This window comes from Amblyraja radiata, chromosome 1, assembly GCF_010909765.2.
Source record: "Amblyraja radiata isolate CabotCenter1 chromosome 1, sAmbRad1.1.pri, whole genome shotgun sequence".
Lineage (NCBI taxonomy): Eukaryota > Metazoa > Chordata > Chondrichthyes > Rajiformes > Rajidae > Amblyraja > Amblyraja radiata.
In genome coordinates this window covers 116,267,856-116,285,696 of record NC_045956.1, presented here as the reverse complement: position 1 = coordinate 116,285,696, position 17,841 = coordinate 116,267,856, and the positions used below count along the sequence as shown (strand labels likewise).

The 17,841-nt window shown below is 41.8% G+C and overlaps 1 protein-coding gene across 1 annotated transcript in view; it reads left to right on the top strand.

The window, feature by feature from the left end:
* asah1 (N-acylsphingosine amidohydrolase 1) overlaps positions 1-17,576 on the top strand; it is a 40,987-nt gene extending 23,411 nt beyond the window's left edge. The window contains exons 9-14 of the mRNA XM_033029609.1: positions 1,448-1,502; positions 4,082-4,163; positions 4,495-4,626; positions 7,875-7,998; positions 8,501-8,557; positions 16,227-17,576. Coding sequence (XP_032885500.1) covers positions 1,448-1,502; positions 4,082-4,163; positions 4,495-4,626; positions 7,875-7,998; positions 8,501-8,557; positions 16,227-16,316 — 540 coding nt within the window. The 3' untranslated portion in view covers positions 16,317-17,576. The remainder of the gene's footprint in view (positions 1-1,447; positions 1,503-4,081; positions 4,164-4,494; positions 4,627-7,874; positions 7,999-8,500; positions 8,558-16,226) is intronic.
* Positions 17,577-17,841: the final 265 nt, after the last annotated feature.

Genomic DNA, 17,841 nt, shown 5'->3' with positions numbered 1-17,841 from the left:
CCCAACCTGCTGAGTTACTCCGGCATTTTGTATCTTCGGTGTAAACCAGCAGCTGCAGTTCCTCCCTGCATATCCCAGTTCTCAATGTAAAATGTTCATTAGTGAGGAGTACAGTGACTGATAATGATGCTTTCCCTTTCTCGTACTTGAAGGCTTTGTCTGCAAGAGGGTGGGAGAAGAGGAGCTGTGTTACTAAAGGTCCACTATAGTGCTTCCCAAGACTACTGGGGTTGATTTCCTTAGCAGCATGTTAGCTGTTTTGGAAGGAGTACTTTGCAGTGTTCAACCCACACATAGGGGTAAACGTTGTAGTCGTGCTTAACTAGAATGTCCTTGTACTAACAAGAAGCCTACCTAACCAAGCTGAACATTACACATATATTTTACGAACCTTGCACTTGCCTATCAATATTATTGCTCAGTTCCCGGCACCATTTCCTACATGTTGTCTGCTTTATTTGGGACTGCGCACCATTGCTTTTACCTCTCTCTGTGGGATATAGCACGGCGACACTGCCACGGATGGGAAAATATGCAGCTTGATAGCTTTGTTGGCTGGGTTATTCGGCATGTGTGTTCCTTGCATTGTTGCAGCCACCCCCACCATAGTGAAGTGAGGTGCTCACTACCTTCCCTAAGGAAAAATTGGATGACCCAAGATTGTTTGTTTGGAACAGAGAGGCTGAAGGGAGCTAGATAGAATAAAAAGGAAGAAACTTTTCCCTTTTATCACAACCAATGGGCATAGGATTAATACGTATCTGCAGAGGATGTGGATTTAGTTTAGTTTATTGTCACGTGTGCTGAGATACAGTGGAAAGCTTTTATTGCATGCTAACCAGTCAGCGGAAAGACAATACATCATTACAATCAATCATCGACAGTGTACAGATACATGATGAAGGGAATAACGTTTAGTGCAAGATTAAAGATAGTCTGAGGGTCTCCAGTGAGATAGATAGTAACTCAGGCCCGCTCTCTAGTTGTTGCTAGTATGGTTCAGTTGCCTGATTATTGTTGGTGGGCCTAGATGTCTAGAGGTCACGGTTTGAAATGGTGCACGGGCAGAAACTATCATCACACTTGTTAAGTTTAGAGGGTTTAATTGTCTTATGTACCAACAACAGAACAACTGGAAATGTACTTGGAGAGCCTTAACATGCAAAGCTTTGAACTGGTAGTGGAAAGAGTGGCTTTTCCACGAATACAGACATCAGCTGAATGGCTGGTTCCTGTTGGGTAAGTTTTCCCATGACCCTAGATCTGCACCAGAGGTTGTCAGATTTCCTTCCTATGACGATGCATGCTGAAGGCCTTGGCGCTGGTTCACTTGAATGTTCCAGCCCATTGTCAACAGCCATGTTCATAGGTTAAAAGTAATCGTGGTAATGAACTTTGGAATTTAAATGCCTACTGTAACAAGTAACCCAGATCTCTTTTTTTGCAGGGAACCTTTACGCTCACAATGAATGAACGCTTCAGCTTTGAGGGGGGATATATTGGTAATTAACACTCTTCAACAATGCCCATCAAATTGTTTAACCTTCCATTTATTTATTTATTTATTGCACTTAAATTAGTTAACATTACACACAGACTCATAACATTTTGTGAAATGTCTGTAGAAATGTAAAAGATGGGTTCTTTAAAAATAAACTGACCACACTCAAGCATGCACAATAAAGTGGGAGGATCAAGTGAGCCATCTACAAGGCACAAATGAGAAGTGTGATGGAAAACAATCTATTACCACAAGCATCCACTTCTTCCTTTGCCAGTTCACAGTTAGTATAATATCTACAATTTCCGCTATGCTCCCAGTTGCTAAGGCTCCTTTGGTAGTCCTTTGTTAATTTTCCAATCTCGTGGAAGGACATGGGCAGAATTTATGTGGGAGTGGTATAATCTACCAAGTACAAACTTGTGCATTATTCTAACTTGGAAATATAATATTGTTGCTTCAGTGAGCCTGGTCCATAATTCTTAACATTCCTCATTAACACAGGAGTACCTTCACAATATTTTGTCGGTATAAGAGAGCTACCCAAAGTGCTGGAGTAACTCAACAGGTTAGGCAGCATTTCTGGAGAACATGGATAGGTGGTGTTTGGAATTAGGATCCTTCTTCAGATTCCTTACTATACTGTTAATAAGTACTGGTCTTCTCAGGGACATGAATAAACAAAAAATAATAATCATGTTCAGACATTTAACCATATAACAATTACAGCACGGAAACAGGCCAACTCGGCCCTTCTAGTCCATGCTGAACACATTTTCCCCTACCTGCACTCAGACCATAACCCTCCATTCCTTTCCCATCCATATACCTATCCAATTTATTTTTAAATGATAAAATCGAACCTACCTCCACCACTTCCACTGGAAGCTCATTCCACACAGCTACCACTCTGAGTAAAGAAGTTCCCCCTCATGTTACCCCTAAACTTGTCCCTTAATTCTGAAGTCATGTCCTCTTGTTTGAATCTTCCCTACTCTCAATGGGAAAAGCTTATCCACGTCAACTCTGTCTATCCCTCTCATAATTTTAAAGACCTCTATCAAGTCCCCCCTTAACCTTCTGCGCTCCAAAGAATAAAGACCTAACTTATTCAACCTTTCTCTGTAACTTAGTTGCTGAAACCCAGGCAACATTCTAGTAAATCTCCTCTGTACTCTCTCTATTTTGTTGACATCCTTCCTATAATTGGGCGACCAAAATTGTACACCATACTCCAGAATTGGCCTCACCAATGCCTTGTACAATTTTAACATTACATCCCAACTTCTATTCTCAATGCTCTGATTTATAAAGGCCAGCACACCAAAAGCTTTCTTTACCACCCTATCTACATGAGATTCCACCTTCAGGGAACTATGCACAGTTATTCCTAGATCCCTCTGTTCAACTGCATTTCTCAATTCGCTACCATTTACCATGTACGTCCTATTTTGATTTGTCCTGCCAAGATGTAGCACCTCACACTTATCAGCATTAAACTCCATCTGCCATATTTCAGCCCATTCTTCCAAATGGCCTAAATCTCTCTGTAGACTTTGGAAATCTACTTCATTATCCACAACACCACCTATCTTAGTATAATCTGCATATTTACTAATCCAATTTACCACACCATCATCCAGATCATTGATGTACATGACAAACAACAGTGGACCCAACACAGATCCCTGTGGCACCCCACTCGTCACTGGCCTCCAACCTGACAAACAGCCATCCACCATTACTCTCTGGCATCTCCCATTCAGCCACTGTTGAATCCATCTTGCTACTCCAGCATTAATACCCAACAATTGAACCTTCTTAACCAACCTTCCATGAGGAACCTTGTCAAAGGCCTTGCTGAAATCCATATAGACAACATCCACTACTTTACCCTCATCAATTTCCCTCGTAACCTCTTCAAAAAAGTCAAGAAGATTAGTCAAACATGACCTTCCAGGCACAAATCCATGTTGACTGTTCCTAATCAGACCCTGTTTATCCAGATGCTTATATATATATTACCTCTAAGTATCCTTTCCATTAATTTGCCCACCACTGAAGTCAAACTAACAGGTCTATAATTGCTAGGTTTACTCTTAGAACCCTTTTTAAACATGAATTATTGTACTTCATGTAAAGTGTAAATGTAAGATATTCCCATTCAGGAAAATAAGATAATGTCGTAGGAGCAGATTAAGCCATTTGGCCAATTGAATACTCCGCCATTCAATCATGGCTGATCTATTTTTCCCTCTCAACCACACTTTCCTGACTTCTCTCCGTAACCTTTGAAGCTCTTACTGATCAAGAACCTATCATTTCTGCTTTAAAATTACCCAATGGTCTCCATGGTCATTTGTGGTGGATGATTTCCACTGATTCGCCACCCTCTGATTGAAGAAATTCCTCCATCTCCATTCTAAAGTTACCTCCTTTTATTCTGCAGCTCTCCCATTACTGAAAACATTGTTTGCGCGCACACTCTATCTAGCCGTTCACTATCCATTATAAACGAAATGTTTGATATTATACACACAAAATGTTTTGTAGTTTTACCCTTCTCTATTTTTTTTGCAGGCATCATTGAATGGATCCTGGGTCGGAGGGATGAAATCTGGATGAGCTTCCTCACTCGATCGGTGTTGGAGAATGCCACCAGGTAAAGTACTGCATTCAATTGCATTACATTTAGAAGATAACAATTTCTCCTTCGAGATCTAACGAGTTCTGAACTTTTTGTCAGTTAACGATTTCAGAATGTTTGTTTCAGAACAAAATATATGTCTAGATGTGTTTTTCAAATAATCCATTCAAACACAACCTCGTAAGTTGACAGCACAAGAAGAGGGATTATGTATCTGCATTAGTTGAATGAAGTTTTGCTTTGCACATCATACCATCTTTCTTTTCATTCCAGAAGCTGTAAACTGTCTTAGCTTGAATCGTGAACTGCTTTTAATCACCAAACATAATTGGCTTTATCTTTGCAGTTACGCACAAGCCAAGGACCAATTAGCTAACACAGAAATGTTGGCTCCAGCATACTTCATTCTTGGCGGCAACCAGACGGGTGAAGGGTGTGTAATCACACGTTCAAGGATGTCCTGTCTTGATATTTGGGAGTAAGTGTGTCACAGAATCCCTAAGGTTACAGCTTGGAAGGTGAACATTTGAGCAATCCAGCTAGTTTCACTCTCCTGCCCTTTCCCCATTGCCCTGAAAAATCTTTCTGATACTTATTCAGCTTCCATTTGAACATTGAATTGCATCTTTATCCAGAACCCAATGCCTGGAATTACAATCCAGACTCTAGTCACAGCTTGCTGCATTAAAATAAAATGCTTGTTGGCATATTGTTGAACCTTTTGCCAATCCCCATCCTTCTATGTGCTGATGTTTTTGACCCTTTCACCAGGGGGACACTTCCTCTCTAAGACCACTTTCTGATCATGACTTTATAAATCTCTGTCAGATCCCTGGACAGCTGCCTCTTTTCTGTGGGAAAACAATCATAGTTTTTCCAATCTATCCAATATAACCAAACTCCCTCGTCTATAGAACCATGTCAGTAAATATCTAAAGCACCCTCCAATACCTTCACATCTTTCAAAAAGTGTTCAAGTTCAAGTTCAAGTTAGTTTATTGTCATGTGTCCCTGTATAGGACAATGAAATTCTTGCTTTGCTTAAGCACACAGAAAATAGTAGGCATTTACTACAAAACAGATAAATGTGTCCATATACCATGATATAAATATATACACACATGAATAAATAAACTGATAGTGCAAATAACAGAAAGTGGTTGGTAATAATCAGAGTTTTGTCCGAGCCAGGTTTAATAGCCTGATGGCTGAGGGGAAGTAACTATTCCTGAACCTGGTTGTTGCAGTCTTCAGGCTCCTGTACCTTCTACCTGAAGGTAGCAGGGAGATGAGTGTGTGGCCCGGATGGTGTGGGTCTTTCATGATACTGCCAGCCTTTTTGAGGCAGCGACTGCGATAGATCCCCTCGATGGAAGGAAGGTCAGAGCCGATGATGGACTGGGCAGTGTTTACTACTTTTTGTAGTCTTTTCCTTTCCAGGGCGCTCAAATTGCCGAACCAAGCCACGATGCAACCGGTCAGCATGCTCTCGACTGTGCACCTGTAGAAATTAGAGAGAGTCTTCCTTGACAATCCGACTCTCCGTAATCTTCTCAGGAAGTAGAGGCGCTGATGTGCTTTTTTGATGATTGCATTAGTGTTCTCGGACCAGGAAAGATCTTCAGAGATGTGCACGCCCAGGAATTTGAAGCTCTTGACCCTTTCAACCATCGACCCGTTGATATAAATGGGGCTGTGGGTCCCCCTCCTACTCCTTCCAAAGTCCACAATCAGTTCCTTGGTTTTGCTGGTGTTGAGGGCCAGGTTATTGCGCTGGCACCATATGGACAGTTGCTCGATCTCTCTTCTGTACTCTGACTCATCCCCATCAGTGATACGCCCCACAATAGTGGTGTCGTCAGCGAACTTGATGATGGAGTTCGCACTGTGGTTCGCTACGCAGTCATGGGTATAGAGTGAGTACAGCAGGGGGCTGAGCACGCAGCCTTGAGGTGCTCCCGTGCTGATTGTTATTGAGGCTGACACATTTCCACCAATACGAACAGACTGTGGTCTGTGGACGAGGAAGTCGAGGATCCAGTTGCAGAGGGATGCGCAGAGACCCAGTTCTGCGAGTTTGGTAACCAGTTTGGAGGGGATGATTGTGTTAAATGCCGAGCTGTAATCAATGAATAACAGCCTGACATATGAGTTTTTGTTGTCCAAGTGGTCCAGTGCGGAGTGGAGGGCCAGCGAGATCGCATCCACCGTTGATCTGTTGTGGCGGTATGCGAACTGCAGTGGGTCCAGGTTTTTGTCGATGTAGGAGTTGATTTGCTCCATGATCAACCTCTCAAAGCACTTCATCACCACCGCCGTTAGTGCCACTGGTCGATAGTCATTGAGGCATGTCACCTTACTCTTCTTGGGCACCGGTATAATTGATGCCCTTTTAAAGCAGGTGGGGACCTCAGACCTCAGAAGTGAGAGATTGAAAATGTCCGTAAAAACTCCCGCCAGTTGGTCCGCACTGGTGTGGCTCCAGAATTGGAGGTGATGCCCAGGTTATGGCCAGACCAATAAATCTGTTCACAGGGACACACACGAGACTGCAGATACTGGAACCTTGTCCAAAAAACAAACTGTTAGAGGGACTCAACAGGCCAGCCAGCATCTGTGGGGGGAAATTAACAAATTGAGGTTTTGGGTTTAGTCCCTTCTTCCCTCCATCCATCTGTCTTAAGAAAGGTCCCACCCCGAAACATCATCTCTCCATTTCCCTTCGCAGATACTGCCTGACCCATTATGTTCCTCCAGCAGTTTGTTTTATGCCCAAAAAATGTGGATAAAGCTTGGGATCCCAAACACTTTCTTAACCCAGGGTGTGGAAAGGAACTGGTTTATACTGAAAATAGACACAAAACACTGGTGTAACTCAGCGGGCAGGCAGCATCGCTGAAGAAAAAGAATGGGTGACATTTCAGGTTGGAACCCTTCTTCAGACTTTCTTAACCTGGCTGGATACCTTCAACACACTATTCACGTGGATGTGACTGCTCTTGTTCCCTTTTTGAATTGAGCACTCTGTTTAAATTGTCTGTTCATCTACCACCTATCTGCTCAATCCACCAGTCTATTATTATCCTCTTCATAGTTCACTGTACCTCCAAGATTATTAGAGTACAGGAGGAAGATTCAATGATAGTGTTTAGCAGGGAACTGGATAAGCATTTGAAGGGAAGGGAACAGGGAGGAACAAGAACAGAGCACAGTACAGGAACAAACGCTTTGGTCCACATGATAATCTCACCTGCCTGCACATGATAAATATCTCTCCATTCCTTCCCCATTCATATACCTATTTAAATGCCTATTAAACATAGTTATAATATCTGCTTCCAATACCGCCCCAAGTACCCATCATCTTCTATATGTAAAAAGTTATGCCCTCTCGTATATGATATTTCCACCCTGGGAAAATGACGGAATATTTACCATTACTGAGTATTGCTTCTATCAGATCACCCCTCAGCCTCTGATGCTCCAGAGGAAATAATTCAACTTTGTCCAACCTCGCCTTATAGCTAATACCAAGTAAATTCTGGTAAACCTCTTCTGCATCCAATCCAAAGCTTCCACATCCTTGGGGCACCATTTAAAATCACAATGGAGCTGAGGTTTACATTGTTTGCTCTACATTTAAAAAGGCCAAAAACTTTGATTTGGAATGTGCTTATTAGTGTTTAATTTTCATTTGTTTCCTTAATTTTCATTTGTCTCAACTAGGCTTGACCTTAAACGTGGCAGATGGTATGTGCTGGAAACAAATTACGACCATTGGCAGGAGCCGTTGTTCCTGGATAATCGTAGAACTCCTGCAATGAAATGCATGAATCAAACAACACAGGCAGTAGGTGCTTCCTCCTCAGACTTTCTATGAGCAACATATTGTAATACGGGTGTGATAATGATTGGGAATCAATAGTTCTGCATATGAAGCGATCTTTGTACATTAAGCCAATCATTAGGACTGTAAGTTACTGAGTACATCATGTGATGGAAGAGATGGATTTAAAGTTTGTTAAAGATTTTAGTCAACAGGTAGACATTTAGACAGGGACATGTACATTGATAGTACAGGTTTAAAGGGATATGGGCTAAGCGCAGGCAGGTGGGACGAGTGTAGATGGTACATGGTGCTTGTCGTGGGCAAGTTGGGCCAAAGGGCCTGTTTCCATGCTGTATGACTCTATTACACAGTCATTGGTAATAGCTTTCTGAGCAGAACTAATAACATCATTTTGAACACATTTCATAATGACTCTGGAATGGCTTCTATCACCAAAGACATTTGATGAAGATCTGAGCAGTGGGCGATGTATTTCTTACTATTTGCAATGTGTGTGTTTCAGAAAATCTCTGTCGAAACTATCTATGATGTTCTGTCAACAAAACCAGTTCTCAATAAGGTGAGTCTAAATGAAAATGTCCCTCATTTAAAAATTTTAAAAATTGTATCATTATTTTCTGCAACAGACTCAGTTATTTTGTTGCAATCCATTGGGGTTACTGTTCCAGTTTGAATAGTTTTCCTGTATCTTCTTGTGATCTTGTTGAAGGTTTTGGTAGTCTAACTGCTATCTGTAACATGTTGTGTTGAACGATAATTCTGATTTCAAAACTAAAATAGAATTGTGTTATGGAAAAAAGTTGAGTTCTTACCATAACGTTTTTTGTTTTTCCTCCTCCTGTTCTAAAGATTCAGTCAGCTCAGCCAATTGAACATTTCTGCTGTTAAAACTAAATGATCCCCTGTCCTGAAAATCAAAAATTAAAACCACTTTTGCTGATAATCTGAAATAAAAACAGAAACATGCGTCAGGCAGCATCTATGGAAGAAGAAACAGAGTTTGTTTCAGAGTTTCTGGTTATATATTGTACTAGACTAAGTGGGACCCGTTGGGTCCCATGTTCACACTGGAGGGCTGGGCCCCCAACGCCATATTCCACCTCTCCACCAATTTCAATATTGGTGGCCAGTGGTGGGGGGGGGGGGGTGGGGTGGGCTTTCTGGAGCCCTAGTATGGGTGTTGTGTGCTGAAGGGACTGGTTTCCAGAGGGCTAGTATGGACATTGTGGGCCGAATGGATTCTTGGGCTGGCAGCTCAGTCACTCAAGCCTGGTGTGCTGGCAGCTCACTCGTGGATGGTGGGCTGGCAGTTGACTCACGGCTATTCCTTGACTTTCCAATTCAAGCATTGTGCAAGGATTTAGGACTAGTTGAGGGGATTTAGCTGCGGGAGGTCATTCGAGTCACCGCGGAGATTCTAGAGGCCCATGGCTTCAGAGAGCGGTGGGGCTGAGGGTGGTGGGTGGCAGACTGTAGGTAAGGAAAAGGGGGGCTCTAAGAGAGAGGCATCGAGCGAAAGACCCGAAATGTCAGGAGACGAAGGAAGTAAAGTTAGGAGAACTAGAATTATTGAAGAATTCGTCGTGCTGTTTAAAGTTAAAGGAGTAAATCAAGGAGATGCAGGATTTAGAGCAGTGAATCCATTAAAAATTACCACCGCTTTGGAGAGCCAGATAGGCAGGGATTTTCAGGCTAAGATTCTGTATAATGGGATGTTAAGAGTTTGTTGCAAAGACAGAAAACAGTTTAATGATGCTAGGGGTGTGGGGAAATTGGTGGTCAAGGTGGAGAGTTTGGTCCCTAGAGGAAGACAGCCAGGAATAAAGGGAGTGGTCTATGGGATGTATGATGGCTTGTCTGAGAAGGAGATCTTAGAAAATGTTAAGGGGGCCCAGGTAACTGATGTTGTGAGATTTAAGAGTAGGAATGGAGTCAGGGACCCGCCAGTCCTGCTTACGTTCAAAGATGGAGTACTGCCACAGAGAGTGTTTCTTGGGAGTATGGCGTATCAAGTGAGGGAGTACATTAAACCACCGTTGCGCTGTTATAACTGTCAGAGGTTTGGACATGTTGCTGGGTCTTGTCGGGGTAAAAGAAAGTGCGCAAAGTGCGGTGGAGATCATGTAATACAAAATTGCAAGGCAGAGGCTCCTAAGTGCCCTAACTGTGATGGGGATCATGCAGCAGGGTTTCGTGGTTGTGAGCGCTTTGTTCAGGCGAAGCGAGTGCAGGAAGTGAAGGATCAGAACAACGTGTCATATGCAGAGGCAGCTCAAAGGGTGGCTAGAGAACGCGGAGATGTGAGCGCTGGGACTAGAGTGGTGCTAGGAAGCCAGATCACTGTGCCAAACTTGCCGTCGGCTTTTCCATCTGACATGTTGATTTTTAATAAGGAGTCATTTCTGTCTTTTGTTTCTGATGTGCTGGTAGGAGCTAAGAAAGCAGCTAACCGGTCAGATATCATCAGGTTAGTGGTGGGGGCAGCTGAAAGGTTCCTCAGTGTAAAGCAGTTGCCAGAAAAGTTGCATCAATACATGACGGAGAGTCAGTGTATGGAGAGGTCACAGTTGTCGAGAGCTAGCAGTATGGAGTATGTCAGTGAGGTGGATGATGGGGATCCTCATTAACACCATAATGTTTTATATACTTCAATGGAACGCCCGGAGTCTGATTGGAAACGGTCAAGAGTTAAAGAGATTTGTTGATGAATTTAAAGAAGCACCAGAACTAATATGTATCCAAGAGACATGGTTAAAGCCCTGTCTAGATTTTGTAATCCCAGGTTATGAATGTGTGCGATTAGATAGGTCTGATAGGTCAGGTGGGGGTTGTGCAACTTTTGTTAAGACTGGGTTGCAGTATAGGAAAGTTGACATTAATTCTAATCTTGAGGTTTTGGCTGTGGAAGTTAGGAGCGGCCAGAATTCTATCACTGTGATAAATTATTATAACCCCTGTCAACCCTTGATATTGTCAGATTTTGATGAGATAATGGAGAAGGTAAGGTGTCCTGTTATATGGATCGGAGACTTTAATGCGCATAATCCTTTATGGGGTAGTGATCACAGGGATAAAAATGGTGTTATTGTTGAAGAATTTCTAGACAAGTATGAGTTGGTATTGTTAAATGATGGAAGGCCGTCTAGGTATAATATTGTGAGAAACACCTGCAGCCACATAGATTTATCAATTGCTTCATCAAATTTAGCAAGAATTGGTGAATGGGATGTAATGGATAGATATACACTGGGTAGTGATCATTATCCAATTTTATGTAGGTTTGGTAGGGATTTGAGGAGAGAAGTGGAAAAGAAAGTCCCTAGATATAACTTTTTTCAGGCCAAATGGGATAAATTCCAAGAGAAGGCTCTAAGTTTAGTTGGAGAGGTTAATAGTGAGGGTTCTGTAGATAGTTGGAATACTTCCATTAGTCTCATGATTCATGAGGCAGCTTGTTGTACTATTCCTGTGAAGCAGGAACCTAGGTCCCGTATGTCTGTTCCTTGGTGGAATAAAGAATGTGATGAAGCTGTAAGGAATAGGAATATAGCCTATCGAAAATTAAGAAAGTATCCAATTTTGGTCAATGCAATGGAGTACAAGCGGCTAAGGGCAGTAGCAAGACGAGTTGTAAAGGATGCAAAGAGGAATAGTTGGAGGAAGTTTTGTGGTACGCTAGGCCCGGAAACTCCAGTAAGGCATTTGTGGTCAGCTGTGCGTAGAATGTCAGGAGTATACAAAAGAAGTTTGTTACCAGTGTTGCAGAAGGGTGAGGTGGTAGCAGTCTCCAATAAGGAAAAAGCAGACATGTGTGTTGACAGTTTTCAAGCAGTGCATAGATCAGAGAGCATGGGAGTGGAGAGGTGTAGAAAGAGAACTGAGCTGATGGCAGTTAATCAGTGGAAGCTGGAGAGGAGTTTAGTAAATGATAATACCTTTAATCTGTTTTTTACCATAAAAGAGTTGAAGGATGCAATTATGTCTGGGGCAAATACCACCCCGGGGAGAGATAGGTTGTCGTATGAGTTATTTAAACATCTGGATGATATTGTACTTGATGAAATCTTAGCTTTGTTTAATACTGTGTGGGCAGAGGGTTATTTACCAAAGGAATGGAAACATGCAGTCGTGGTCCCTATTTTAAAATCAGGCAAAGAGGCATCTGACCCTAGTTCATATCGCCCTATAGCGCTCACAGCAGTGCTCTGTAAAATTATGGAGAGGATGGTAACCAACAGACTAGTTTATTTTTTAGAAACCAGAGGACTACTTGTTGATGTACAGAATGGCTTTAGGAATGGAAGGTCTACAATGGAGTCTGTATCAGTTTTGGATCAGGATATTAAAAGGGCATTTAGAAGCAAGGAAACAGTAGTGAGTGTATTCCTTGATATTGAGAAGGCATATGATTCTTTGTGGAAGGAGGGATTAATGATTAAAATTTTTGACTTGGGAGTCAGGGGACGAATGTTCAACTGGATTAAGGATTTTTTATTGAATAGAACAATACAAGTAATGGTTGGTAGTGTCAGCTCAGAGACTGTAGAAATAGAGAATGGAACCCCGCAGGGAAGTGTTATCAGTCCAGTTTTATTTAATATCATGATAAACGACATATTTTGTAAATTAGAGAGAGGATTTGGTCTGTCTTTGTTTGCAGATGACGGGGCCATCTGGAAAAGAGGTCGTAATGTAGAGTTTGTTTTAAAACAGATTCAAAGAGTGTTAGTGTCTGTAGAGGAATGGGGGAACACATGGGGCTTTAAAATATCTGCCTCTAAGACTAAATATATGGTATTTGGTTTTAAAAGAAAGTTACCTAAGTTAGGGCTGTATATGTATGGGTCTCTATTGGAGAAGGTAAAGGTTTTTAAGTTTTTGGGTGTTTGGTTTGAAGAGCGTATGACTTGGGCTGTGCATGTAGGTAAAATTGTGTTGAAGTGTGGAAAAGTTCTGAATGTTATGAGAAGTCTGGTTGGGTGTGAGTGGGGGGCCAACAGGGAGACAATGCTGCTAATTTATCAGGCCATGATCAGATCTTCTCTTGACTATGGGTGTTTTGTGTATGGGTCTGCGTCTAAAACTGTTCTGGCTAGGCTAGATGTGTTGCAGGCAAAGGCTTTGAGGCTTTGCTGTGGAGCCTTCAGGACTTCCCCAGTCCCTGCCCTGATTGTTGAAATGGGAGAAATGCCCTTATGGTTAAGGCGCATTAAGCTAGGGTTACATTACTGGGCTAAACTTTGTGGGTGTAATGATACCTTCCCAGCAAGGTGTTTGTTGCAAGAGGTAGATGATGGTAACAAATATAACACATTTTTTGTCATTATAAATCAGTGGGCTAAGAAGCTGGGTTTGGAACAAGGGGGTATTATAGAGCATACAATATGGCTACCTGTGCCCTATTGGGTTCTTCCTGAACTGTTTATTGAGCTTGCTTTTCTTCAGGAAAAAGATAAGCGCGAGGTGACTCCAAGAATAGTGGAATATCTTAATTCAATCAGTGAGAGCACTTTGATTGTTTTTACAGATGGATCTAAAGATCCAGTTAGTGGGAGAGCTGGGTTTGGAGTGTATGTGGAGCAGCTTGGGTTGAAGATCGGCCGGCGCATTTCTGATGGAAGCTCTGTTCTCACGACTGAATTAATGGCAATTCAATGGGCTCTATGGTGGATTGAGGAAGCCAGTTTTAGTGAAGTCATTATCTGTTCTGATTCTGCAGCTGCTCTTGAAACTTTAAGAGTAGGGAAATCTAAAGCACGTCCTGACATTCTAAATGAAATCATGAGTGTGTTTTTTAGAATTGGGTTTGCGTGTAACATCACTTTTTGCTGGGTTCCCGGGCATGCTGGGGTGAGGGGGAATGAGCAGGTGGACCTCATAGCAAAGGAGAGTTTAAGAAGAGAAATAGATATCCATGTATTATTGGGGAGAGTGGAACTGAGAGAAATAATTAAAGAGGGCTTAACAAAAGAATGGCAGAGAGGATGGGAAATGGAAGTCAGGGGTAGACACTACTTTTCTATACAATCTGAAGTTAGGAAAATATGTTTCTGTACATCTTTGTCCCGTAGGGACTCAGTTAAACTGTGTAGATTGAGGTTGGGACACTGTGGGTTAAATTACTATTTGTGCATTGTAGGGAAACATGTTTCTGGCTTGTGTGAATGTGGGAGTAATGAGACAGTTAAGCATGTTTTCCTAGAATGTAAAAAGTACAGGGTAGAAAGAGAAGTATTGTTTGTTAGACTGACAGGACTTGGAGTTGAGGCTTTTTCTGTTTCAACTTTGTTTGGACACAGTGAGAAACATCAACTGATATCCAGGGCTGTTCTTCAATTCCTGCAAGTTACAGGACTGTATGTAAGGATTCAGTTCAAACTTTGACCTGTGGAGGGCAGTAATACGCTAAGCAGCGTCTACACTGCCGGAATCCTACAAGAAGAAGAAGAAGAAGAAGCATTGTGCAAGGCCACCAAATGTAGTTTCCTACCATTTCAAGCAGGGTGCAAGGCCACCAAATTCAAGTACAGTTTCCTACCACTTCAAGCAGGGTGCAAGGCCACCAAATTCAAGTGCAGTTTCCTACCACTTCAAGCAGGGTGCAAGGCCACCAAATTCAAGTGCAGTTTCCTGCCACTTCAAGCAGGGTGCAAGGCCACCAAATTCAAGTGCAGTTTCCTGCCACTTCAAGCAGGGTGCAAGGCCACCAAATTCAAGTGCAGTTTCCTGCCACTTCAAGCAGGGTGCAAGGCCACCAAATTCAAGTGCAGTTTCATGCCACTTCCAGCAGGGTGCATGGCCACCAAATGTAAATGCAGTTTCATTCCATTTCAAGCAGGGTGAAACCACATAAAAAGCACATAAAAACCACACTCACAGTTCAGTAGACATTCAGTGTGTTCAGTTGATTCACAGCTCAGGCAGAATCATGACCTCTCCCTCCCCATCTTGCAGAGACTGAGCCACGCCCACACTTCTGGGGTTTATAGTCCCTCCCACTGGAAGGGGAGTGGCCTTCATGGCATGATTGAAAGGAGAGAGAATCTCAACATTTTTTAAACACTAACTCTTTTATTTTTCATCGATGGGAAAAATCCATGGCACCTGATGAGTGGAGGGGGACTCTGAGTAAGATGGCCAAAAATCACAGCAGTATGTGGTAGTGTTTTTTTCTAAAATCAATATGCAGTGCAAACAGGAAGTGGTCAAGATTTGAGTTTTAATTATATAGATATGGTTATAACTCTTTATCAGAAGGTTCTGTGTTTCTTGCATTTGCTGAGTTTGGTCTCCATTTATTTTGTTAATCATTAATATCTAGCCATGTTCAAGTATTTATCCTCTGAGCCCGATTTGTATTCCAAAGTCTTTATTATATTTCTTAGTTCAACTCTTAATGTAAAAACATTAGCAATACTTTAAATTCCATTCTGCCTAGCCAGAAATAGCTAACTAAAATGCACAGTCCTAAATTTAAAGGGGGAGATTAAAAATATATATTTTATTTAAATTTCAGACTACCTGTAACTCCACCAGCAAGACATTAAAAGGGAAGGTAGACACAAAATGCTGGAGTAACTCAGTGGGACAGGCAGCATCTCTGGAGGGAAGCAAAGGGGTAATGTTTCGGGTCGAGACCCTTCTTCAGACATTAAAAGGAAAGGTGGAGAACATAATGTCAGCCCACACCTTGTGCGGTACTGGTTACAGAGACATTCACACCGAGAAACTGGCGTGGGAGAACATAGCAGTGAGGAAGTGAAAATTCAGTTTCAATGTTCAAATCCACAGAACATTAGGACCATGGAATGTTTTTGTTAAGGAGTAGTTTCCTGGGTTCAAATGGATATTTGTGGAAGAAAGGACCTCCTCGTCTACATTGGCACTAGAGGAGTAGGCAGTGATTTTTTTTTTCCCCTACCTCCAGTCTCTCCCCCCCCCCCCCCCCCCCCCCCCACCAGCTCTACTTTCAGTCTGAAGAAGGGTTCTGTCCCAAAACGTCACCTATTTCTTTAGAGATGCTGCCTGACCCCCTGACACGCAGAGTTACTCCAGCATTCTGTGTCTATTTTCAGTGAATTTCTCCTTGAATGTGGAACAAAGGTTCACACTTGAACCTTTGCAATGGCAGCTCAGTAATGTGGTAAGCTTGTTTATTTGTACAAATTAGGTGGCATAACCTAGAAACTCACGAAAAAAAGTTTAATTTTGTTTTGTGTATTTCACAGTTGACTACATATACCACCCTAATGGACGTGTCTGCAGGAACACTTGAAACTTACCTACGTAACTGCCCGGACCCATGTATGCCATGGTAGAAATTTCCACAAGATTGCAGAATGAGATATAACTATTGAATATGTACAGGAAATATGAACTGCAGAAAAAAACTGTTCAATAACTGTACTGTTAATTTGCTGTAGATAATGCTATGGATAAGACTAAATCTTTGACTTAACCTAAGTTACCATGAATGTTTCTTTGTTGTTATATTGCCATTCTTACAATGAACCTGACTAATTGCAATGTAATTTCTTGTCTTGCTTCTGATTTAATAAAGACCTTTGACATAATTGAGTAAACCTGACTTCATACTTTCTATCACTCTTCTCTTTATATAGGTTTCTCCAGATTATTTGTGCTGTCAATTTTATTTCTAGGTTAGTATCTTTGCATGAAACCTCCAACCGTATTGTAGACGAATAGGACTTGTAGTCCTGTTTGGAAGACAAGGCTGTGAATACCAGTTAAATTGAATGAGGAGCATTGAGATGAAGGGTATTGACAGAAAATTGAGGTGATTCCAATCAGTGAATTAAAAGTATTCCATCCTAATTTTCTGATGTATTAAAGTCGGGTGTGCCATATGCTGTGAGGAGGATGCAAAGATACTTTGGGGATGTAGACGGGGTACGTGAATCAGCAAGGACATGGCAGATGGAAGATAAAGTGGAAAATATCAAACAATAATTTTGACAGAAAAATTAGAAGAAATAAGGATTTTTCACGTGAAAAGAATGAAAGATGTTGATGCTCAGTGGGATCTAGGTTTCCTTGTACACACATTATTCAAAGTTAAATACAGGTGTGGACGTTAATAATGATTTAAAGATACCAAATGGAGTCAGCTGAAACTAAGACAAACTTTAACCTACTATTAAATTGCAAGGCCAGCGGAACACTTTAACCTTTGCTTTCAGTACATTAACAAAGCTAGCAGACTGTTGATGTTCCTCTTTCTAATAACATAAGCGAGATAACAGCACAAGTTTCACGAATGTCTCCTCTACAATGTAAACATTGAGAGAGAATTCAGACTAAGATTATGAAGTGCGTCTTAAGTATAACCTTCCCCTGTCACTCTTCTGTCAATCTTCTGATGCTGTCTGTCAATCTTAAGAAGCAAGAGGTTGAACTAAGCTTTAACGTATTGCTGAATCGTCGATTATTGGAGTGTATATATGTAATTCGATCACTGCCCCTTTGTGTGGGGATTTCTCTGTGTAGTCTGTTATCAGCATACTGTAAAGGTTTGTACCACACCCGCCTGGCGAAATAAAGATCACTGCTTATACTGATTTTATTTGCTTTTCTGTCTGTTTAAGCATATTTGGGCCACGACACAGGAACAGCAAACATGCTAGTTTGGAGGTCTCAAGAACGACAACTGAAGTTTTTAAACGGATCTTTATTCGAAAGTTCGGTTTTCAGTACACAGTTCTCTTGACACGTCTGGCCACATCAGTGGTCAGCGCTGAACTCCCGCGCGAAAGTAAAACCGCGCGAAAACAAGCAAACCCTCCTGAATCACGTGACAGCAGCTTCCGAACGCCGAGTTCGATA